The sequence below is a fragment of the Sceloporus occidentalis genome, unplaced genomic scaffold (genome assembly GCF_023333645.1).
Source record: "Sceloporus occidentalis isolate IW3139 unplaced genomic scaffold, rSceOcc1.0.p SCAF_3, whole genome shotgun sequence".
Classification (NCBI taxonomy): Eukaryota; Metazoa; Chordata; class Lepidosauria; order Squamata; family Phrynosomatidae; genus Sceloporus; species Sceloporus occidentalis.
Genome location: NW_028316983.1, coordinates 138,139,859 through 138,165,789, shown reverse-complemented (window position 1 = coordinate 138,165,789; position 25,931 = coordinate 138,139,859). Strand labels below are relative to the sequence as shown.

Sequence of the window (25,931 nt, the reverse complement as noted above, 5' to 3'; positions counted from 1 at the left end):
ATTATTATTATTATTATTATTATTAAAGTTCATTTATATAGCACCGTAAGTTTTGCGTGCACTTTACATAATCATCAAAACAAGAATACAGTAAAAACCTGCTTGTGGCATACAATCTACAATCAAAAGCAGCAAAGATTATAAAATAACAGCATCATTAAATACCTCTAAAACAGTAAACTATAAAAGCAATACACACAAAAGCAATACACACTTATCTAACTATCAAAATTAAACTGTATACTGGAAAGCTTCCAGAAACAAAATTGTCTTTACACCTCCCTCTCTGACTCACCAAGATTTTGAATGGAAAACATGGGCAATATGCAGTTAATTGTTAAGAAATGCCCAGACAGTTTAAGTAACTCAGCCATGCAGAAATTTCTAAAAGAAAATGTACACCACTCATGCATCATTGAGCACCAGCAGTTTGTTTAGGAAACAGGGGTGTGTTTGCTCAGGATCATTTTTGTACATCCACAGTACTAGGTGCAGGCACATCTCTCACATATTCAAAAAAATGGAGCACCATACTAACAGGGAAATATTTTCAGAAAGAAATCAGTTTCCAGTACATTTCACAAGACTGGGGAGAGTATCATACAGTCAGCCCTTTGTATCTGTGGGGGGGCCTGTTCTGCACCCCCATGGATACCAAAACCCACAGGACCTCAAGTCCCATGGTTTTTTATGCAGGACAATGGGGTGGGGCCATCCACTGATACTCAAATCCACACACGGCAAGCCCACAGTTGGGGACAACAGCTGTATTTTTATTTACTCTCTTAATGAATAGATTACATTGTAGAAAAGATTAAGCCACTGTTTAGGAAATAAGATAGATGGTTTCATGCAGTAGGGCATGGGACAGTTGTTTGAAAGGTAAGTTAAAATAAAGCTCTAAGAAAGCCTGGCCTGTTTTAGCTTAGTTATGGATGCAGTGAAGTTAGTAAATTCTTCTCAAACACAGGAAATATATGAAAACTTGGATTTTAAAGTTCCTTTTGAGTGTACTGAACATAATTTGGTAAAACTTTGGAAAAACCAACAGCAACAATTCATAAAGTACAGACTCACCAATATTATCTTTTGCAGTGAAAATGTTCTCCTTCAACCTAATAATGTCCTCATCTTGGGCTTCCATAAGTGATGAAGTAACACACATCTTCCAGATCCTTATCAGACAGTCCTGAGCACAGCTTGCCAAGAAGAGATCCCCATCTCCTAAAAAAGTTTGATCAGTTATTAAAAAGTATAAAAAATTAATCTGAAAACTTCTTGTTCAGATGAAATTAGTATTTACCATGGGCAAGTTCCTAACTCATGCTGAAACACTGCTAAAGCAAATGCACCACGATCCACATTATATTGCTACATTAGCTGCAGTGCTAGAGAAATGCCAAACTTAACTTTAGGTTCTGTCTTTTAGGTTCTGTGGGTCTTTTAAGATGGCTCAGCATAATTATCTATATGCAGAAAAACAGCTCTATGCTCAGGGATGAAAACTTTCAGTATTACCTGAATTGATATGAATACACAGTTTTGGATTACATACACAGATCTTTGTGACAATGTGAATCTAAGAAAAAGGAAGTGGTCCAATTGGCCATCAAGGCACATAAGTTCAGTTGGGCCTTGATATCCACTGGAGTTTGGTTCCAAAATCCATGGATGCTCAAGTCCCATTAAATACAATGGTATGGTAAAATGATGTCTCTTATATCAAATGGTAAAATCAAGGTTTGCTGTTTGGAATTTACACACACACACGCGCATGCTGTAAATCTGAGGATAAATGAACTGTGGATATAGAAGGCCAAGTGTAATCCACCATTCTGTTCAAACAGAATGGTTCCTCACATTAGGTTAGGGATTGCAAGGAAGGTATCTTTAGTACTTACTACTAATTGCCCATTCAACCCCTCTTATCCAGTCTTCATGGCCATGGAGTACCAAAGTTTTCTGAAACTGCAACAAACAAAAATCCTATTTAGATAGAATGAAAATCCATGTTTCAATATTCCAAATTGATTTATGGGGATTCCTCTGAATCAAGCTTTGTTACTAAAGCACGCTCAGAGACATGAGGCTTTCTACCAGTTTTGGCTGCTTTACAGGTCTGGCTATAGTTAACCATATCCCAGTAGCCTGACAAATAGAATACTGTAATATGTTTGACTAGCAGAGTTGATTTGAATTATATCTCATGCTGTATTTACAAATCTCCTTTGGCTACCCATAAACCTCCAAGATGAATTCTAAGTGCTAGTACTGATTTTCACTGGATGTCCTAAACAACCTGAGACCCAAATATCAGAACACTTTCTCCCATAGTATTCTGCTTACACCTTCAGACCAAAAGAAGAGTCACCAAGTAATCATGCCCTTGATCACTGCTCTCACTGGCTGAATTACACTAAAATGAATATGGAATCATGGCATACATTTTATAGGACTACAGACGGAAGCAACAGTTACCTGTTCAGCTTGTTGCACGTATAAATGAATTTTGCAATCATCTCCACCACAAGCAAGTACTGGTACTGAAATGATAAAATAAATGTTGAAAATTTGCTATTTTACAATCATGTTTAAAAAAATCAGAAAAAGAAAATGAATTATAGGGCAAAATGCAAAAACAATCTAAGGTTGAAATCCTATCTTATACACACTTATCTGGGATTTGCTTGAAAAGGTACTTCTGAGAAAAAAAGCAAAGGACTGTGCTGTACATCTGCACTCCCATATCTATTTAGCTGGAAGTAAGCTCTATTGCCATACAGTGGGACCGAATTTTGAATAGACACATATAGTATTGTAATTTAGCCACAATAATACTGGTAACTTCTAGATTAGATTGCAATGTACTCTACATGGGGCTGTACTTGATCACAGTTCGAATGCTGCAACTAGCATAAAATGAAGCAGCTAGATTGGTGACTGAAACAGTATGCTACTAGTTTTAAAGTACTTGCATTGGCTGTCAATATGCTTCCAGTCTGAATTCAAGGCACTGATGATCAAATGTAACGCCCTAAATAACTTGGAACCTCAATACCTTGTATATGCCTGGTGAAAACTGAGGTCTGTTGGTGGGATCTTCCTCTATATCCCACCAGTAGGAGAAATACACTGTGGGAGGACATGGGAGAGGGCTTTCTCTGCTGTGGCACCTGTTATCGAAGGCCCTCCTCTCAGAGGCCTAAATGGCACCAACATTGGGTTCATGCTGGCATGTAGTAAAACATGGCTTTTTATTAAAGCCCTTTGGGCCTGATTTTACCCAATTTGCAAATGTACTATGATTGAATTATGGTTTGAAACAATTTTATATTGTTTTAAATGGTTTTAAACTGCCTTATTTTAAGAGATAAATTTAATCTATCTAAATTATTATTTTTTTAAAAATCTAAATTGGTTTTACTCTACAGCAGGCTGGGAAATAAACAAACAAACAACAAATAAAGACTTTTTTAACTGGAACAACAAATGATTGGAACTCCCTCATAACTTCTGAAAGATTCCATCTGGCAGAATTTCAAATTACACCAATTTGGGGGAGAGGAGTCTCAAATTACAATATAGTGGAAGTGTGAAAACTGATGTTGCCTATACAACCAGATATTAGGATTGTAGCACTGTAGCTATAGTAACAGACTTTAAAACAGAATGTCTGATCCAATTTTTGAATGCTGTCACCATTCATTAACTATACCAAGCGGAATATTTAAAACACTACTAATGATCACTTCAAATGATTAAAAAATTATGTGCATAAACTTACTATTGCTGCCAGGCAAGAAGGACAAAGAAACATCCATTGCAAACCCATTTCCGAACAGCAGTGTCTGAAGACATTTAACTAGAAAAGACAAAATAGTTTTATGTACCAGAGACAGCTGAGGTGGGAATAAACTGCTAATTATAGCTACTATACAACAAATAGTGAGCAGCCATGATTAATTTAAAGATTTATTCATCATAAAGAACTACAACAATAGAGAAAATGGTTTACATCTAGAAAAGTTTAAAAGGAGATTACACTGATTACAGTATACTCTCCTTTTTAACTCATACTGAACTTGCTAGTCGAGGAATTCTTCTTTTCCTCTAATTTCTGCCTCCTCACTGCTAGGTAGTGTAGCTGCATACCAAAGACATTTAACAGATACAGCATGTGAAAGAGAACCCAATGCCTTCTGGAGATTTTGAACCCCATTTCCCAAGAGTCCTAACCAGCACTGATAATGGCCCAAGATTGTGGGAATTATAGTCCAAAACACCTGGTGGGCACCAGCCATCCCAGCCAAAAACATATCTATGAAGTGAATATAGCTAGCACTTCTTAAAAATCAAGAATTCTTGTACAACATATTTTATCAATCACTAGATATCAAAGCTGCATGATACTATTTGGCTATTTGGGACCCTTGAAAACCAAATATACAAATATACAAAATATCCAGCTCACACCCTAGATACTGACATGTATACCAGTTATGCATCACATCAGATAGATGACTGGCATCAGTCTAACGTGGAGCTATATAAACAAAGGCTCTCTCAACAGGAAGGGGAAATCAGACATGTACTTTGCTGGGACCATCTAGTCCACAATTTTATTTCTAACACCAGTGACTCAGAAACCGACACGTCAAATATGAAAGTAATAGCCATTGCTGTCTATCCCCTGTACAATTGGACCTCATTATCCATGGATTCTCAATCCACAGACTCAATCACCCATGACTTGAAAGTTTTTTTTAAAATATAAATTTCAAAACACAAACCTGGGTTTTGCCATTTTATATAAGGGATACCATTTTGCTATGACACTGTATTTAATGGGACTTGGGCATCCATGGATTTTGATATCCATGGGGGGCTGGAACGAAACCTTAGCAAATACCAAGGGCCCAGTGTATTTGGTGCTTAAACATAAACAGCTTCTGAATAGGGAGCTTTTGTTTAGCTACCACTGCTATTCTCCAGTAACCTGTCTCATGTCAATTTGTCCTCTAGTTTGATGTGAATGTGACTATAAGTTGCACTGAGTCAGCAAGGCTCCCTACATTACTTCTCCTCTGTCTCTCCACTGAACTGTCACCTTCCTTTATTTTAGTTATTTATCATAAGTATTTTCATAGTGGATTATATGCCAAGGGCAGCTTATAAAAGGAATGAAAGAATAAACAATTATTTTTTGCAGAAAAGCTGTGTTTAAAAAAAAGTCTTTAGAACTTCACTGAATAGCACACTGATGACTGTTCTAAACTAGCATATTGCAACCAGCAATAACCCACATTTTCTTGGAAAAAAAATACAGGCCAGGGATGGGCTGACATGGCCTGTGTAATCTGCATCTGCATCAGCCCTGCCCAGCCAGGGATGAAATGTCCTCTTGCCCACCCAGACAGAGGACAAAAAGCACTCTGAAAATGTGAATACTGCCAGACCCACACTTTCAAAAAGTAACTCTGTCCTGATGACAAGGAGACTACTTGCTCCCCATCGAAGCAGACAGAGAAGAGCACTGAGCAGCAGATGGTGCAGAGGAGGCTCACCCAAGAATCCTGGTGAAGAACATCTTCCCCTCAACTGCTTAAAGAAAAAGCTTAATAGCAGGAGGAAGGGAATCTTCATCTGGCTTACAGAGAGGGAGACAGAGGTGAACCTATAAATAAGTGAGGGAGAAGCTCCCATGCACTGGGAAGGAATATGTGGAGGGGGGCATTGTTGCAATCATCCTTCCTTATGAAGTCCTCAACAGATTACCTTTGAGTATCTGCACCTTTGGGGATGGTAAAAAAAAAGGTTGCATGCTGGAGAGAAACACTTGCCTCTAAGACTGAACTCACATACACATAAGTTGCTGTGTGCCTTCAAGTCACTTCCAACTTATATACACCCTAAGGCAAACCTATCACAAGGTTTTCCGGGGCTTAGAGTGTGCAACTCGCCCAAGGTGGGCTTTCACTGCTGAGCAGGGAATCGAACTCTGGTCTCCAGAGTTGTAGTCCAACACCCAAACCGCTACACCACACTAGCTCTGTTTTACACTCACATACTTGGGAGTAAACACTGAAATCAATGGGACAAACTAAATATGCATGCATTAGTACTACAAATCTTGCTAGAGGAAATATGAATACTGTTTCTGATAACTGCTATGTTACAGAATGAAGTTAGGAAGCTTACCTTCTTTTCCTTGTTTAGACCAAATTCTAACTGTTGAGTCAGATGCTGCAGAGGCTATGAGTAGAACAAACTCTCCTGTAGACTCATTTGTCATGTAAATAGCGTCCAAAGCACACACCGCTTCAGTGTGACCTTCAAAATGAGTGCACTTCACAAGCTAAACAGAAGGTTATAAAACTGCATGAAGGAATGACAATAACCCTCAAATTTAAACCAAATTGATATGCAAAGTATACAGAGTTTTCAAAATTGTCCAACCATGGAAATGAGTGGACTGCTAACAAAGAGTAACAAAAGAGCAATAGTAAAGCTTCAATAGAGAGCATAGAAAGGCCAGTGTACCATTTTCTTCCAAGTTCCATTAGAAACATATATTCTGTGCGGCTTTCACTTCATTATTTATATTAGTCTGTGTCTGGCTAAAAACTAGAATTTCATTAAGTTCTCAAAAACAGTGTTATTGTTATTGTTATCCATTTTATAGCTACATTAAAAGTTTTAGTATATGCAAAAAATTACAGGATTCAGTTAAACTGAACACAAATATTACTAAAGGAAAACACTTGAGGTAGAACAGAAAACAACCGAAGGAGAATACTGATTAATGACAAATAGTGATTAATTCTCATCCAGTCAGACAGAGACTATAGTTCCCCAGAGTTATGTGTTTTTGCAGAACCAACATACAACAGGACCTAAAGTATGGTCGTTTTACCATGTCACTGGAAAGCAGTAAACTGTGTCTCGAAGTTTCAGCCATTTGCATTTAGGATGTAAATACTGCATTTACTCATTTCATCCTCACAAGTAAAAATGAATAAGCTTTAAAGTTTTCTACTTGCACCTTGTGATTCCAGCTTTTTCCCATTTTTCACACTCTAGGACATTTTTGTAAAACAAACTGCTTGCAAAGCACATACAGAAACACCAACATTTATGCAGAAAACCTCTAATTTTACACAGAATGTTTACACAAAGGCTAGTTTCCAATACCTTTGTTCATAAACAACCATTGTCAAAACTGGACTTGCCAATTCATTTCTCATACACCAATGACATATAGAGGTCTGTTCCTGGCTTTCCACTCAGTGAAATGCATCTAAGGAAGTAGACTTAAGTCTATGAAAGCTCATGCTGCCACCTTCTTTCTTTCAGTTAGTCTCAAAGGTGCTATAAGCTCTCTCTACATACTGATTCTATAGACTAACACGGCTATATCTTTGAATCCAACAGAATGTTTGGGGCTTTGCAAACAATTTCCTTTTAAAAAAGAAGTCCTGGAATGAGATTTTGTGGTAGTTGAACATTTTCTTAGTGTCGTGCTTCAATGTGTCAAGATTCTCTTTCCTATCTAGGAAAAGAAAAAATGTGATTTTTTTTACCTCTCTAGCTTTAGTGTTCTTAAAAAAAAACCCAAAAAGATAAAACCTAGCTGGGACAAAACAAACCTATTACATTTTGCCACTGATAACCTTTTTTCTTTATAGCTACTGTTACAAATAGATATCAAAGAATCTCTCATGCCATTTTGTTAGAACATTTGTGACTGGTTGTTAGGCTAGCCCCATTCAGGGGAAATTGAATTTTTGTTCATTGGGAAGACACAGAAATTCACTAAGGTCAGCCAATAAAAACTCCAACAAGAGTTTTGTTTTCTTCCTCTTGTCTTAGTTGTGTGGGTATCTGGAAAAACTCAACATTTTGTGGCTCAATAGTCATCCTGAATCAAACCTATAACTCTTGCATAAAAGAAATGATGACCACCCTTTTCCACACCAGATCAAGGCTGCGGCAACCTCACACCACAACCCCAATCCAGCCTTCCGAACCAAAGGGTGCCATAGCAGTGGCGGCATAGCTATATGGCACCCCTTTGGCGCTGGGTCATCTGGACCCAGTGCCATAGGCGTGCCATGATGCTTGCATGCCATCTGGAGTGGTACATGATGTCAGGGCATGCGTCATTGGGACGCTGCGCCCCAAATCTGCCCCCAGGCCAGCCTTTCAGGCCAGTCTGTAAAGGGCCTAAGCCACCAAAAAAGCTGGAATTCATCTGAATTATGCACCTCAACCTCACCTTGTACCTGAATAAACATCTACAACAAGAGATCATTGCTATTACATCTGCAATTAGGAATAAATAAGAAATCCAGCAAACAGTGTACCATGCAGGGCATATTTGCTTGCAAGGACCATTGCAGCATGTAAGTAACATGCTGTGGTTGTCTGCATGCTGAGTGACACTTCCCTCAGTAGAAACTATTTTGCTACAGTGGAAGAAAACTGTCCCAATCATGTAAGAGATTCCTGCAAATTAAAAAAGCAGCTATTTTCCATTAGCTTATACTGTAGGTCTGTCATAACTTTGGGAGGTTCCAACTAAGTTTTGTTTTGAACTAGACATAATAGCAGTAGTTTTTTAAAGATACAGAGATGCGGTGGATTACATTTCTTGCACACAAAAAAGAAGAAAATGAGCTGAGAGCTACTCAAAACAAACATTCCATCTCAAGTAAATATGTGGTTTTTAGCACCAGCTTTCTGGAAACTATGGAATAACATGTGGCATTATAGACCCTGCAGTACACTAGAACAGTGGGCTTTCCTAATTCACTGGGGTTAGGAGAGCAGGATCCCCATGATAGTGGAAAAACAGTAAATAAAAAACACTTATTTTTTTACCTGCGAGAACATCTCTTTAGGAATCTTTAGGTCCTGCAGCACAACTCTATGATCAACTTCTACCAGAAGTTGACCACAGAATCACACTGGAGGACCTGCAACTGCCTAGGAAAGTGTTCTCTCTAGGAATCTCTAGGTCCTAAGGAGGCACCACAGAGTCACACTGTAGGACCTAGAGATTCTTAGAGAGAATATTGATCAAATCTGCAAATAATCAAAGCCACAAATATGGGGGGGACGGGACGGGACTGTATACTTTTAAGCTAAATGTTAACAATTGAGTAATTTCATTTATTCTCTTCTATAGCACATAGAAACAATATATCCCCCCTCCACTGAGCCTTCTAAATTCCATTTAATTAAATAACTCCCTTTCAGAAAAGAGCGTAGACCCTGCTTTAATAGTAACAAACTTCATTTAGCCTTCTGTTCCACCAGTTAACAACACTTTTAAAGTAAGCATATCAAATGACTTATGATCACTGCCTGTTCAGTCACCAAGCAGGCTCTTGGGAACAAAAGTCACAGTTCACACTTCAGCCCACTAGAATTTCTCCTTGGGGTTCAAGTTCTCTGTATATATGTTCTAAGATAGCAGGTACCTCATTAAAGAGGAATTTGTTTCTATCACCAGAACACTGCTTCATCCTTAGGCATCAGATTTCCTTAGAGAAAGGGAGAGGAAGCCTTCAGAGCACTGTTTTGTATGCAAGTTACAGTCCTTCCTCGCAATTACACTCACAGTCAAGGAAGGGATGAAAAATCATTGTGTCTGTTTTCACATCTGTGAGCAAACATCCCAAGTAGGTTGTTTATGTACAAGCAATGCCTTTGCATCTGCACACAAATTTATCCAAGCAAGACAGATTAAAATTACAGCAGCCTTTCTCTTATTCTACAAGGGGGGGGAAGAGATGTGGCCTTGTTGCTGCCTTGCATTTCCTATCATCACCCACCATTAGACCGGTTTAGTGCAGTGAATGGCAGCTTCAATCTAACAATATCTGCAAGGCCACCCATGCCCCAGTTCTATTCTATGACAGTCTCATGTGGACATATACAAAGAAAAAGGACATTGGTCTCTGGATACCAAAAATACAGTCTTTATTTGTTCATAATGCTTTTAAAATGCCATAGGATGGTTTTCCTTCTTCTTCTTTTTTCCCTCTCTCTCTCCCTGTGAATATAGCTTTGATTGTTCCAGAAAGCTTTATATTACACACTAGAGCCATGGTGGCAAACCTGTGGCACACGTGCCCTCTCTGACATGTGAAGCCATTTCTGAGGGCACACGAAGAGACAGGAGGGCAGGGGAAGAGTAGGAACAGGCATGAGACTGTTCATCCTCTTCCCCCACCCTCCCATGCCTTTAGCTGCTTCTCCGGAGACAGCTAAAGGCCCAGGAAGGCAGGGAAGAGCAGGCACATGCCTGTTCTTATTTCCCCCACCCTCTTGTGCCTTTACCTGTCTCTGGGGAGGCAGCTGATGGCCTGGGAGGGCAGGGGGAAAAGGCACAGTCCTGTTCCTCTTCTTTCCCCACACTCCCAAAATTTCAGATCTCTCCAGGGAAATCCTGCCCCCAGAAGATGGAAATCCCCCCGAGAAGTCCCCCCTCAACACTGGGTAACACCCGGTGCGGGAACGCCTTTGAGTTTGGGCACTCTGTCTCTAAAAGGTTCATCATCACTGCACTAGAGGAGGAAAACTGAGGCTGAATGTTATTACAATGTTCACTTGGTCAGATGGTGATCTACACCAAGATATGCATTGATATGAATTTCTTGAAGCCCTTTAGTAAAGTCACTGTTAGCAGGAACATGTCCAGAGAGAATGACCAAAATTTTGAAGGGTCTGCAAACCATGCCTTATGAGAGACTTGGGAAGCTGGATATGTTTAGGCTGGATGGTTAAGAAGTGATATGATAGCTCTGTTTAAATATTTGAAGGGGTGTCACATTGAGGATGGAGAACGCTTGTTTTTTGCTGCTACAGAAAATAGGACATGGAATAATGGATGCAAGTTACAGGAAAAGATTCCATCTAAACATTAGGAGGAACTTCCTGACAGTACGAGCTGTTCGACAGTGGAACACACTCCCTCAGAGAGTGATGGATTCTCCTTTTTTGGTATGGCATCCTGGCAGCTATAATTCAATAAGTAACTTTTCCAAGCATTACCTATCACTAAGACCCTTCCCTATATCCATATACATGCATAGAGAGGGAGAGATGTTACTTACTTGAGAGTAAATCACTAAGTTTACTCTATATTTACTCTTTAGTAGGTATGCTTAGAAATGCACCCTAATAGCATTTGAATACATATAACATCTATGCAACTGACAGCCTATTGTACAGTTATGTTCTATGTTCATTGTGACGCTCACTATAGGTGAAATAAAGATAACATGCAGCTACTGTTTTCAGTTACTGGAATGCTTAATATAACAGAGACCTATTGTAGATTCGGACAATATAATAAAGTAGGTTATTTTTGGTTGAGAAAAACAGTTTAGAAGCTTTTCTGGTTTCAGTTTTTTCTCTTTCTTTTTTTCTTTAAAGTATGTATACATGACATGAGTTTCCTCTTCAATTACCGACTATGGTGCCTCTACCTACCTTATCATTTTGTGTTTCCCAAAGAATAAGAAGTTTGTCTGACCCTCCAGAAATCAATTCCGTCTGAAAAGCTGTGATAGATGAAAGGGAAAAAATGTTGAATAATTCATATTCAAAATATTTTCAAATGACAACTTTTTGTTTATTTGCTATTGCTTTAATGTGCCACTTTGAAAACATCTGATCTTGTCTGACTAGAGAAGCTAAACAGGCTCAGACCTCTAGTGAACTCAGGCCTGTTTACCAAGGATCTCCAAATAGATCTAGGAAACACTCCTGCCTCTGAAACCCTGGAGAGCCATTGCCTGACAGACACTACTGGACTTGATGGACCTATCAACATAAGGCACCTTCCTATATCTCTCTATTCTAATCACAATCATATTGTTTTCAGTTTCTTCCTTACACTACATCATTTCACAAAGAGGAGAATGTATAGATTCCATTCCATTTAGTTCAATGAATACAAAGCATTAAAAATAATAGCACTGTTCACAAATAATAATAATAATAATAATAATAATAATAAAATTTATTTATAACACCCTGTTCCCAAAGGGAGGAACATATTTAATTAAAAACAGATGATAAAACACAGACAATAAAAATACTAAAATGCTAAAATAACACACTAATATACTAAAACAACTCCTTTTTTGTTTGTTTGTTTGTTTGTTTTCTTATTAATGAGAAGAGGTCAAACCTGTAACATTAATACAAAAACATTACAAAAATTTTGAGACAATACTGTTTATTCATTATCCTGAAACATTAATTAGGGAGGGGGTATTTTTGCCTATTTTTGTCTTTTGTGTGTGTCTGTTTTCTAAACAAACATCTCCCAAAATTTAGTTCCAAAAATGATAAATTGCACATTCAGGAGCCTCTAGACCAGTCCTCAGTGATGGACTAGTATGGGTCCATCTGCCATCAGCTCATGCGTGGTGAGTTTCCAGGTAAGAAACAAATAACTGTAGGCAATGGGAACAAATATGGTTCTAGTCCCTGGCACAGTGAGAAAAAATAATTGCTGGCCAGATAACTTGAGATACACTGTTCTAAAGATCACTTGCACTCTAAATGCAATTTTACACTCTGGCTATTTTAGAACAAAAATTGGAGCAATGTTATATTTATAAGGCAAACTGCAGCCTCAGATGCTTCTGATAGTACAATTGGTCATGGTTTTTTTCCTCAGAGTTTGGAAGTTTGCATTTGTTGGAGGGTGGCCTTAGCGAGCAACATGTAGTCTCTGGGCTGCATTCTGCTCAGCCCTAAAAACCCACATACACACACCTTTAGTAGTAGTTCCAGAAGGCTTTTTGGAGTGTTAATACAAATTACCAAGTAGACAATATTGTTGGGATGGGGTGAGAATTTCAAGAAAAAAACAGAGTCTAAGGCTGAAAGCAGATGGAGGTTAAAAGCCAGCTCACCCCCAGGGTTTCCCGATTCACAGGGAGAACCCGCTGGACACACCACCAGTTCCCACAACAGGCCAACAACTGACATACATTGCCTACTGCACCCACGGCGGGGACAAATGTGCCATAATGGAAAATTGCCTCTACAAGCTGTACCATTATTAGTTCCAACACATGGGCTCAAGTGCACGAATGCTCCACTAGTAGCAGCCAATCACCTCCCTTGTCCCACCAGCAGCTGGTCCATTGGACACCCCACACAACCATCTTCTTGATCACACAATCAAAAGGACCTTGAAGCGGTGGTACATGCTCTGGTAATCTCTCGTTTACATTTCTGTAATGCGTTCTGCATCGGGCTATGCTTGTACCAAGTTCAGAAGCTTCAAGTGATTCAAAATGTGACAGCTAGATTACTGGGTTGAGAAGGTCTGATTATATAACACTCAATGATAAAAGATCTCCATTGGCTGCTGATTAGCTTCTGGGTGCAATATAAGATGTTGGTTATTACCTATATAGCCCTATATGGCTTGGGCTCGAGTTACTTGCGGGAACGCCTCTCCCTACACAATCCGCCCTGCACCCTCAGAATATCTGGGAAGAACCAGCTGGAAATACAAAAACCAGGCTGGTCTCAACTTCCCAACAAGCTTTCTCCTCAATGGCTCCTAAACTGTGGAACAGCCTGCTGGAGGAGATCCATCTGGCTGCCTCCTTGGAGGTTTTCAGGGGGGGAGTCAAGATGGATCTCTTCCGTTGATCTTACCCACTCGACCTCATTTTAGAGTCCCACCCTACCTGACTAAGATTGGAACAATTCTACCCCACCGCCGCTCTGACAGAACTAATTTAATTAGTTTAATTAGCTTTGAAGAAGCTTATTGCTTCTTATTGCATTGTATTGTATTGATCAGCTTGGTATATTTTTATCAGGCTGTAATCCTGCTTCGATCCGCCTGGGAGAAGTGGGAAAATATAAATTATTTATTTTGCTTCAATTTCTAAAAGTCTGGTGGGCATAAAAATGTTTACAGCTTCTGACAAAAGGAAAACAAGGAGCGAATCATCCTGGCCACACTAGGAAGGGATTTCCAAGGTTTGGGAGCACCCACCGAGAAGGCCTTCACTCTTGTTCCCACCAAATGAGCCTGAGAAGATGGTGGGACAGAGAGAAGGACCTCTCAAGCAAATCTTAGATCCCTAATGGGCTCATAGAGAGAGATCCAGACCCAAGCTGTATAGGGCTTTACATGTCATCACCAGGACTATGAATTGTACCTGGAAATGGACCAGTTAGCCGCTTTGATTGTTTTATTGCAAAAAAGTGGAATACGAATAAAAGTTTTATTATTATTTTATAGTGGAGCTGCTGTGACAGGAGAGTTGTGTGCTCATTCCCTCTCTCCCCCCCCCCCCCCAACCAACCTGCAGCTCTTTGGATCAATCAGTAATGCATTTCAAATGTAGAAGTGGCCCACCAGAGGGCACTCCTGCCACAGTAGTCACAACCCAGAGAAACTGGTAGTTTAGACAGTACAGAAGAAAAATAAATGGAATGGATCAAAAACAGTGTGCAACTATTTGTGTATGCCTAACAAGGTTTTGGAAATTCTTACATGTTCCTGTGCGGTTTAAAAATGTCACTTTGAATCCAAAAAGAGTTGAGAAAGCAGGTTTTGATAAGCAAAAGTTGAGAAAGTAATTTCTTTGGACTACAGTCGTCCCTTCCGATTCGCAAGAGATCTGTTCCAAGCCTCCTCGTGAATTGGAAAAACTGCAAATATTAAGAGCCCCATTGCTTTTAATGGCTGCGCACTCCTGCGCGCACCCCCACAGGTACACCGCAGGCATGCACGCCATTTTGTCCCTCCAGGCTTCCCATCCGCGGAAATTCAAAACCACGAATGGGAAATCAGCGAATCCGGAGGGATGACGTAGAAGCCCCAGAAGGCATCTGCTAACATGGATTCTGGGACCTGTAGTCCCAAAAAGAAATTGGCAATCATCCCAGGATCTAGTGGTAAAGCAAGGGAACCTACTATGAAGAGTTAGAGTTGGGGAGAAAGGCGTAAACTCCTCAGCATACCTACAGATATTCTCTGCATTCTGACTCACATAATCAAGCTGTCGAAGTGCAGTAGTATTTTCTCCTCTCCGTGTTTCCCTCTATGATTTAATTGTATAATTAATATTGTATAGGTGATATTAAGATACTAAAATGAGATAAACCCATAGGCTTATCTTGTACAAAATTCTGTTCAGCCATGTCCTCACAGCTGCCTAGAGGAAGCCCACAAGCAGGCAGGAATTACAAACTCTGTGAATATATTAATTTCAATACTAAGATATAAAACATTTATAAACTGAGTGAAACCTACATTTAATAATGAATAATAACTTCCAGCCAATATATATAACTGTTGCCAATGCATGATATTTTCCTATTTATGATTCATGTAGCACTTGTACATGTCAGCTTCTTCCCACCCCAACAAAGAATTTTTGGGCTATTTTTAACAGCCCACTGTCATAACTTTAAGAATATAGGTAAAAGCTCAAAAAGAGCTGCTACTCTTCCAGCCTCCTTCAGATGTAATATCAAACTCACGCCATGGTTTCTGCTATATGAATGAGCTTTTAATTCCTCCTTTCCTCCCCTTGCACACTACAATTTCTTTGCTCCCTACCTGGTTTGAGGCAAGTCAAGTCTGTCCAGTCTACTGTAAGTTTTATTTGTCAAAACAGGACTAAAGCTCACATCAAAAGAGTAATTTCTCAGTCTGGGTTTCAGAACAAACACAATCCATAGCTTAGTAGTTCAGACAGACTAACAAATTAAATTTTACCTCAAACAAGAAAGAAAGGAAGAAAAACACAGGACATAAGGGAAGAGAGAGGAAGAGGGTCAGTGGTCCTTAAAGGCTGATTTACCCAAATATTACCCCACAATGAGGCATGACATTTAAACTAATGCAATAGGGAGGAAGGAATTCAACTGCTCTTTGGCATTGTTTAGGGATCTACAGAAGAAATCAGTAGATACTTTTCTAGGCCTCACATTGATGATGAATTCAAAATATGACCTGTATTAAAACTTAGGACCCAAACAGATAGGCCAAAATAAAGCTGCTTCAGGTCACTTTGAAGGTATGCTGTTTAAATGACACACACATCTTAAGAGGCCAGAAGCTGTGCTAAAGCTGCACTTCAGTCCTTAGGACTGGAGCATGGCTTTGGCACCGCTTCTGGTCTCTTAGGACACATGTATAATTTAAACAGCATACCTCTAAAGTGACCCAAAGCAGCTTTATTTTGGCCTGTCTGTTCGGACCCTTAGTTTCTCTCGAACCTGCATGAGCTTCCTTACTGAGCAAAACATCTTTACACACTTAAATATATTTAATATAAATAGCCTGGATGGGAAATGACTGAGAAGAGGCTTTTGAATTTACATTCTAACAGTCTTACCCCCTCCTTCCTCCAATGAACTCAGATCATTATACAGGGTCCGGACAGGCAGACCAAAATAAAGCTGCTTTGGATCACTTTTGAGGTATGCTGTTTAAATGCTGCATGCTTCCTAAGAGGCCAGAAGCTGTGCCAAAGCTATACTCGAGTCCTAAGGACTAGTGTGCAGCTTTGGCACAGCTTCTGGCCTCTTGAGATATATGTGTCATTTTGAGCAACATACCTCTAAAGTGACCTGAAGCAGCTTTATTTTGGCTTGTCTGTTCAGGCCCACAATGTCTATTCCTGAACGCACTTTATACTCATAACAACCTTATGAGATATGTATCGCTAAGTATGTATGACTGGGTCTTTTCAGTCTAAACCCAAGACTATCCACTAGACTACATGTCTAGATAATGTCTAGTGAACCCATTTCTGACCTATTGCCCTTAGCAGCACCGTACATCTAACATAAATAGAGGCCAAAATCTGGTCAAAAGCTTAACCAGTCAAAATCTCTCATCAGTACTTTTTACAATTCTATCTCATATTCAACTTATTTACAATAACAGCAGTAGATGTAAATATAAACCTTGCTTTTAAGCACATTTTAATTGTACTTACATCCATCATTTCTGTGGATCCATTGTATGCAATTGACTCTTGCAGTATGACCATTCAGGGTGCCGACTACTTTTCTTTTCTGAAAGGGAAAGAAAATCACACAAACAGATTTATAACAAGGATGAGTGACGATTTTCCCTGTTAAGGAAAAACAACTGATTTTGCAGAAAAGTTTTATTATGTTGTCTATTTGCCATAATAAATGAAATGAAAATGAATATTTTAACCATTCAAGAACTGTACACAAGCATAATATGACACAAGCAAAGCAAGGCAGGCAGCACAGAGACTACAGGCCAGTTCACACACAAGTGCATAAAATGTATTTAATGTCAATATGCCTAGAGAGCCGGCATTTTGTAGTGGTTTGAGTGTTGCACTGTGACTGTGGAAGCCAAGGTTCGATTCCCGCTTGGCTATATAAAACCCACTGGATGATCTTGGGCAAATCATATGTTCTCATCCTCTGGGGAAGCAAATGGCAAACCTCCTCTGAAGAAATCTGACCAAGAAAACCCCATGATAGGGTCCTTAGGGTCACCATAAATCAGAAAAAAATTCAAGATACACTACAATAACGACAACATGAGATATAGCCAGCCCTCCATATCCACTGATTCACCCATCCACAGCTTCAAAATATTTTTTTCTGCAACAGCAAACCTTGATTTTGCCATTTTATATAAAGGACTACAACACTGTATTTAATGGGACTTGAGCAGCCACGGGTTTCTGTATCCATGGGGTCAGTCCTGGAACCAAATCCTAGCAGATACCCACTTTGTTTCTATGATCCTTACACAAAATATCTTGGTCACTCCAACTGTATGATCTGATACCATGTCAAGATGTAGTTTCATGTCATGCAAGTCTTCAGGTTAATAGTATCCCTTACCCTTCTTTGCTTAGCTACCATATCCCTGTTTGGTTCATTTTTATTACGTTTTTAGCCAGCCTTTCTTATACCGGTTTAGGCTCATTTTATCTTCACCTGCAAAGCTGGTAAAAAGCCTGGATGGGAGGTTTTCTTGGCAAGTTTCTTCAGAGGAGGGTTTGCCATGGCCATCCTCTGAGGCTGAGAGAGTGTGACTTGGCCAAGGACATCCAGTGGGGCTGGTACTCTGGTGAAGTACTGTATTTAGCCTTCCCTGGCAGAGAGCTCTGGTGCCACAATAGACTACAAATCCCAGGATTCCATAGCATTGAGCCTTGGCAGTTAAAGTGGTGTCAAGCTGGGCAGAGACCATTCTTCTATGAAGAGGGAGGTTGAACTCCCATTGGACTCCTTTTGGACTCCTATTGAACTGCCTCTGCCCATGCCCCCAAACCCTCCCCCGGGGCCCGGGCCTCACCTGCGGGTCGTAAAGGACGACGGAGCTGCAGGAGCCGAAGGCCACGAGCCCCCCGCTCCCCCAGGAGACGACGCCGGGGCCGGCGCGGTTGGGGCAGCAGGCGACATGGCATACCGCGATGGGGGCCGCCATTTTCTCTTACGCGCCCACAAGTTTGCCTCAACGCGGCTACCGTAGGAGGCGACCGAGATCTCGGTAAAGAGACACAGCCACCTTCGTTTCCTACCCACATTTCCGAGTCCCAGTGGGACGCCACTAGACAGTACGGATTTTTTTTTTTTGGACTTCAGCTCCCAGAATCCCACTCTATTAGCGAACATGGCTGAGGCTTCTGGGAGCTGAAGTCCAAAATCTCTTAAAGGGCAAACGCTTTGGGGAACCAAAGCCGGTAAAGAGGTACAGCCAATTAGTTTCCGATGCACATTTCCGGGTCCCTATAGGAGCACCATACATAGGACGCTACTAGACAGACGGTGCTCTTTAAGGGATTTTGGACTTCAGCTCCCAGAATCCCACTCTATTAGCCAACATGGCTAAGGCTTCTGGGAGCTGAAGTCCAAAATCTCTTAAAGAGCACATTTTAGGGACCACTGTCCTAGATGTTCATTTCACATTACTTTTGCTGACTAGGCTTGGGGTCACCAGGGAAGCAAGAGCAATATTGCTGGAGGTGGGAAAATGTCAAGTTTAGCATTGTTGTTTGGCATCCTCTGAGGCTGAGAGAGTGTGACTGGGTCACTTTGGGCAAGTCACACTCTCTCAGCCTCAGAGGATGGCAATGGCAAAGCTTCCCAAGAAAACTCTGTGGCTGCTTCCGCACTGCAGAAATAATCCAGTTTGACACCGCTTTAACTGCTGTGGATCAATGCTGTGGAATCCTGGGAATTGTAGTTTTGTGAGACATATGGCCTTTTCTGACAGAGAGCTCTGGTGCCACGACAAACTACAAATCCCAGGATTCCATAGCATTGAGTCACGGCAGTTAAAGCAGTGTCAAACTGGATTATTTCTTCAGTGCAGACGCCAACATAGCCTAACGCTCAAAACGCCACACAATGGTGGCTCTCTCAACTAGAAACATGGCAGTTGGAATTAAAAGAAGGGTCGTTGGTGGCTTAATTCACCCAGTGGAGGCTGGTAGTACCTCCTTCTTGGTTGGGCAGTGAGTCCCTTCCAGGTTTGCTGGCTCTAAATGAGCTATCCAAGGTTTTGAACCAGTTTAGCAATAGGATTTAGCAGCTTGGATAGGTGGCCTTTCAGTGGCCACTCAGCAGACCCATGCTTTCCTCCTCTAGATATGGTCCTTAAGAGGACTGCAGGGGCAGCAGGTGGCTCCCTTGTCCACTCAACCCACTCCAAGTTGTAAATCAGGCTTTACAGGAGCTATCCAAGGAGATTATCACACGAGGGCTATTTACACTTTAACAGTGCTATTCTGGAGTTATTTAGCAAGAACAATACAACGGCAAAATTGCAACGCTTACTTTCACACGGTGTCACAATAATGGGGTGTTGATGATTCACGAATGGTAAAATGGCGCTTTTACATCCCTCACGTTGAAAGAAGGGGTTGTGATCGGAAAGGAAGGAGATTTTCAGACTAGTACTTAAATGCTGGTAAAACGCAGCTAAAACATTTAGGAAGCGAGCATGTGTGAAAGCCTGACACGCTTCCTAAACATCAGGGAATCGTCGGTTCCCCTCTAGCATCCCTGAATCGTTTGGAGAGAGGCAATTTCCTATGAATGCAAAGTTTCAGTTCATAGGAAATGGCCTCTCCCCAAATGATTCAGGGATGCTGGAGGATGACAGATGCTCAATGGAACTATTAAAACATGATTGCCTTTCACATGTTTACGATAGCGCTAATGAAACACTATTGGCAAACCGTTAACGCTTATTTGTTGTTAATTAGAAATTGCATTAGCATGATGCTTCGATGATGAGACAAGTACGGCATGCGCAAGATGTCGTGTGAAAATCTTCCTGGGATCATGCAAACATGACGGCAGCATAGCGCTTTTCTCCCATTTCTTATCCCTGTGAGATAATCTCCCGAGGGTTTGAACAAGTTTAGGAACAGGGTTTAGCACCTTGGATAGCTCCTGCAAAGCCTGATTTACAACCTGGAGTGGGTTGAGTACCCCATGGACAAGGGAGCCATCTCCTTGCCACTGTAGTCATCTTAAGGACCATATCTGAAGGAGGAAAGCATGGGTTTGCCAAGTGGCCACTGAAATGCATTAAAATAGCTGTGGGGCTAGGGAGGCTGAATAATTATAGGCATAAATTGTCAAAATTCCCATTATCAGTTCTAGGCACACAGGAAGAAAAGAAATCTCCCATAATTTCTCTCTCTCTCTCTCTCTCTCTCTCTCTCTCTCACACACACACACACACACACACACACACACACACACAAACATACATGGTGCTATCCAGATGTTAATAGTTTACCTTATGATTTTAATGAAACAGAACTATGGGTGGGACTAGGTACACAGCCCTTAAAACTGGTTTCATACCAACCTATGAACCTGAAATAGCAATTTTGAGAGGGGAGAACCAAAGTTTGGCAATCAGGCCCAAACTTGCACAAAATGGTTTTGTACCTCCGCCATCCTGTGTGGCTAAAAATATTTCATAAGTGTGCCATCTAGAGCAAAAAATTCAAAAATCCAAAACTATTCAAAGTGGCCGACAGACTGGATTTGCTCCCTTCCAAGGGTGGTGCTTATTGGCATCCATAAGATGAAGAAATGTAGTTGTGAAGTCTTAGAGGTCACATTTAGGTTGTTAGGAAGAAGGCTCAATGCCAGGATCTCTAAGGTAGCATTCGCTGAATGTTTCCTGTTCTATATGCAGAGCCAGCTAGGCAGGCAATGCTGAGAAGTCTCAGGATGAGGAAGTAATGGAAGGAGGAACACTTTATTGTTTTTTAAGCACTGGGGAACATTTTGGGATAAGCCAGGTCTGTCCAAAAGGAGCAGGATCCACTTGAACCAGGGTGGAACCAACCTGCTGACATTAGCAAGGTAGCAGAGTAGCTTTTAAACTGACGTCCGTGGCAAAGCATTCAGTCTGGGTTGTATCATCCCCAAGATATGAAAGCAAAAATGTTTCTAGTTGTCTAAACAGGGATATTGTGAAAATTTGTTATGAATAGGGTAGGCTACTGTCACCAAGCCAGGGACTATTTTCAGGGTTTGACCCCTTTGAGGGGGGGATTTTCTCCTTGCAAGCATGCACACACAGTCAGAGAGATATACCTGTACTTTCTCTGAATCCACCCACCCCCTTTTCTGTCCTCTTTATATGATAGCTGAATGGTGTCCCTAAACCTGTTACTCTGCTATAGTACAGTGGGTCCTTGTTATCCGCTGGGGTTTGGTTCCAGGACCCCCCCCCCTTCCCGTGGATAACAAAATCCGTGGATGTTTGAGTCCCATTAAATACAATGGCCTAGCAAAAAGTGGGGTAAAAATACATTAAATAAATAAATAAAATGCTGCCCCTTATATAAAATGGAAAATCGAGGTTTGCTATCTGTAATTTATAGTTTTTAAAAATACTTTCAAATTGTGGAGTCTTGAATACATGGATAAAAAAATCCATGGATAAGGAGGGCTGACTATAATATAGTAATGATACATGACTTTCATTATTCTCGTGTCAATTGGTTAAAGACAGTTCCATCCAAAAAGGAATAGGAGAATAAAATATCTAGAATGTCCCCTAAAATAGCTGGCCACGGAGCCAGTCAAAGGGAATGTAACCCTGAGCTTAATCCTTCCTAAGTGATACTGCCCAAGCCCTAGCGCAAAATGTGATCATGATTAAAATAGTTGGACACAGAGACCACACTACTATCAACTTTAATTTATTTGTAAGTAAGAAAGCAACAGGAACACTAACCAAGACAGTCCAGTTTTACTTCAAAAGAGACAACTTCTTTGTTTGTTTCACTTCTATGCTACCTTTCTCCCAGAAAGGGACCCAAGGTGACTCACAGATAAAATAATTTGAAAGATCTTGCAATAAAAGTTCAAAAACAGTTAAAATCAACTAGCTAAAAACAGTATAATATGATATAAATAACCACACAAAAGTTAAAAAAACACACCCCATATAAAAGCCTCCCTGACACAGTTATATATATTCTTCTTCAATGAGAAAACTGATGAAAAGGAAGATAAAAGGAAATATAAAAGGGTCAAATCTCTCCATGATGCTTAGGGTCTATTAAGAACCCCTTTCATAAGAGGGGCAGCTAGAATGCATATCTCACATCAGAAATGATAATATGATGTCCAAGGGGTCACCAGCATGGCTGACAAGCAGCATGAAAGAAGCTATTAGAGATTAAAAGACTTTTTTCAGAAACTGGAAGTCTTGCTCAGGTGACATGAAAGGAATATAAACTTGCACAAAGGAAATACAACTAGAAAATTAGGGGTACCAAAAGGTATTTTGAGGCTCATAGCATAAATAGCACCAAAATCAACCATTAAAAATTGTTTAAATGCATCAGGAGCAAGAAGTTAGTAAAAAATAAGGAAGCTGGACCATTGGATAACAGTGAAATTGAAGGAGCTTTAAATAAAGATAAAGAGCCTAGTTATCTGTGAGTCTGGATGGCAAAAAAACAACAACAACAGTATATTACAAAATAAATATTGGGATCTTAGGAGACCAGAGAGGGTTAAATATCCATTGCTAAATATCAGCATATCCAAGTCTTCTATCTGGTTATGTATTTTTTCCTTAGGTTTGTGAACAGTGTTATTTTTAATATACCTACAATCCCGTGCCATAGCTATCTCATACAGTGGGCCCTTGATATTCACTGGAGTTTGGTTCCAGGACCCGTCATGTATAACAAAATCTGTGGGTGCTCAAGTCCCATTAAATACAATGGCATAACAAAATGGTGCCCCTTATGTAAAATGTCAAAATCAAGGTTTGCTATTTGGAATCTATACTTTTTTTTAATATTTTCAAACCATAAGTGCTTGAATCCGTGAATAAAAAAATCCGTGGATCAAGAGGGCCGACTGTATTTGTTTTCCAATTATGTTCATGCTTTCTCTTCCTAAATTAAATCTAATTTGCTTAAATAATTATTTAAAGAAAGTTGTAACATTTGGGGGAAGCAAGCATGGTGTCACCCAGTGTGGTTGCAATTCCCCACAGACACCCTAGTGACACCATTGTGGACAGAAGTGATGTGGGAGACATTATCTACCTGGGCTTTTTACAAAGACCCACAGCAAAAACTCCTCAACAAATTTAGTTGTCATGAAATATCAGAAGCATTTCTACGAACTCAAAACTGGCTTCAGAACCAGAAATAAATAGCAAGAATAAATGACAAAGGAGGTTCTGTATAGGCAACTGTAAAAAGATGCATATTGTGGCACCAAATTTCAGCTTCTTACATACACTGTTGGGATCAGAGCTGGCAGTGACTGACCAAAAAAGGAATCCTGGGATTGTGGTCGACAGCTTGTGAACATATCAACCTGGTGTGCTGCTGTTGTAAACAAGGGCTAATTCCATGCTGAGCATAATTAGAGAATTGAAAATAAAACTGCCAATATTTCACTGCATCGTATCATACGTTATCCAAGTTCATGATGTGGTAAGGGATCATTTCAGGAATACTATGTACAAGTCTGGTCAACATACCTAAAAAAGATATCATTAGAACTAGAAAAATGATCAAAGGACCGAACAAATGGCTCTGTGATGAAAGGTTACAATGGTTGGGGCTGTTTAGCTCAGAACAAAGGCAAGTAAAGGGAGACATGAGAGCGGTATATAAAATTATGCATGATGTGGAGAAACTGGTCAGGAAACTCTTCCTTTTCCATTGTACTGAAATTTAGGGTCATCCACTGAAACTGAATGATGGGAGATTCATCACAGATCAAAGGACTTCACACAATGCCTAGTTAATATGTGAAATTCACTTTCACAAGATGCAGTCATGGCTGCCAATTTGTCTGGCTTTAAAGTGGGGGTTGGATACATTCATGGAGGATGCAGCCATCACGCTCCCCGTGAAGGACTCAGTTCGCAGTTTGGGGGTGCTTCTTGACTCCTTGCTTCACCTGACTCCTCAGGTGGATGTGACAGTTAGAAGCACCTGTTATCAGCTTCGGCTGATACGCCAACTGCGTCCCTACCTGGACCGGGGGGACCTTGAAACAGTGGTACACGCACTGGTAACCTCTCGACTTGATTTCTGTAATGCACTCTACATGGGGCAACCCTTGTACCAAACTCGGAAGCTGCAGTTGGTTCAAAATATGGCCGCCAGGCTGGTCACTGGTAGCTCCAGGGCCAGCCACATAACACCTCTATTGGAAGATCTGCACTGGCTGCCAATTCGCTTCCGGGCACAATACAAGGTGTTGGTTGTTACCTATAAAGCCCTAAATGGCTTGGGCCCAGAGTACTTGGAGGACCGCCTCTCCCCATACAATCCGCCCCGCACTCTCAGGTCAGGTGGGAAAAAACTTCTGAGTGTTCTCAAGACAAGATACGCAGTGACTGCGCAAAGGGCTTTTTCTGTTGTGGCCCTGCAGTTTTGGAACGCTCTCCCTGAGGAGCTCCGCTTAGCCCCCTCCCTGGAGTCATTTAAGAAAAACCTTAAGACTCATTTATTTCGTCAAGCCTTCCCCCACATGTCCTGACTGTTTTGCTCCTGTATACTATGTATTGTATTTTTTAGACTGTTTTATTATCTCGACTGGTCTTAATGACGGATTTTAATGATGTATAGTAGTGTATGGTTTTATATGAGGGATTTTTGCTGTTAATTTTGATTTTAATCTGTGATCTGTATGGTATTATATCTGTAATCTGTAATGTATCGTATTTTCATTTTGTTTTGTAAACCGCCGTGATCATAGGAACGGCGGTATATAAATAAAATTTCAATCAATCAATCAATCAATCAATGGATAGGAGTTAAGATGGCTATATCTCACTTCCAGTATTGGGGACAGTATGCTGGGAACATGGGAGGGATGGTGCAGTTTCACCCATGTCTTGCCAGTGTTTTTCTCATAGGCAGTTAGTTGGCCACTCTGGACAAAATTTTGGACCAGACATTTATTTCAACTCATTCAATTTGGCTCTTTTTATGTTTATATGTTTTTATGCCAAGTTCACCAGTTTTCTTTTTTTCCCATCACCATTCATGTAACAGCAGAGTTATACTTGCTATTATATTCAGTCTCTGGCAAATCATATGAATAAAGTCTTGTTTGGAATTCTACCAGTTTGACATTCATCAATGCCCTATCTTTTTTTAAGGCAAATCTAGTACATATTCTGAAAGCTAGTTGTAAACTTTTTTCTTCTTTCCCATATTCCCACCAACAATCCTATCAGAGTTCAGCAACTGGTTAGCAATTGAAGTGCTTCTTTTGAGAATTTTCAAAGAAATAGCCATGTTGGTGTCTTGCAGAATAAAAAGGAGAAGAGTGTGTGGTTAGCACCTTTAAACTAACTGGTCTTTATTTTAGCATGATCTTTTTGTGGAAATAAACCCACTTTTTCAGATGCAGTG

General features: G+C 40.4%; 1 protein-coding gene across 2 annotated transcripts in view; it reads right to left on the bottom strand.

The window, feature by feature from the left end:
* Positions 1–18,484, bottom strand: part of ELP2 (elongator acetyltransferase complex subunit 2) — a 58,826-nt gene extending 40,342 nt beyond the window's left edge. The window contains exons 1-8 of one of the 2 annotated variants that reach the window (XM_089516426.1): positions 18,353–18,484; positions 17,001–17,079; positions 11,500–11,570; positions 6,199–6,355; positions 3,785–3,862; positions 2,479–2,543; positions 1,902–1,968; positions 1,078–1,224 (exon numbers count right to left, since the gene is read on the bottom strand). In XM_089516426.1, coding sequence (XP_089372552.1) covers positions 1,078–1,224; positions 1,902–1,968; positions 2,479–2,543; positions 3,785–3,862; positions 6,199–6,355; positions 11,500–11,570; positions 17,001–17,079; positions 18,353–18,484 — 796 coding nt within the window. Of the gene's footprint in view, positions 1–1,077; positions 1,225–1,901; positions 1,969–2,478; positions 2,544–3,784; positions 3,863–6,198; positions 6,356–11,499; positions 11,571–15,012; positions 15,047–17,000; positions 17,080–18,352 lie in introns of those variants that run through there. The other variant, XM_089516427.1, reaches the window with a different exon arrangement.
* Between the last annotated feature and the right edge of the window lie 7,447 nt (positions 18,485–25,931).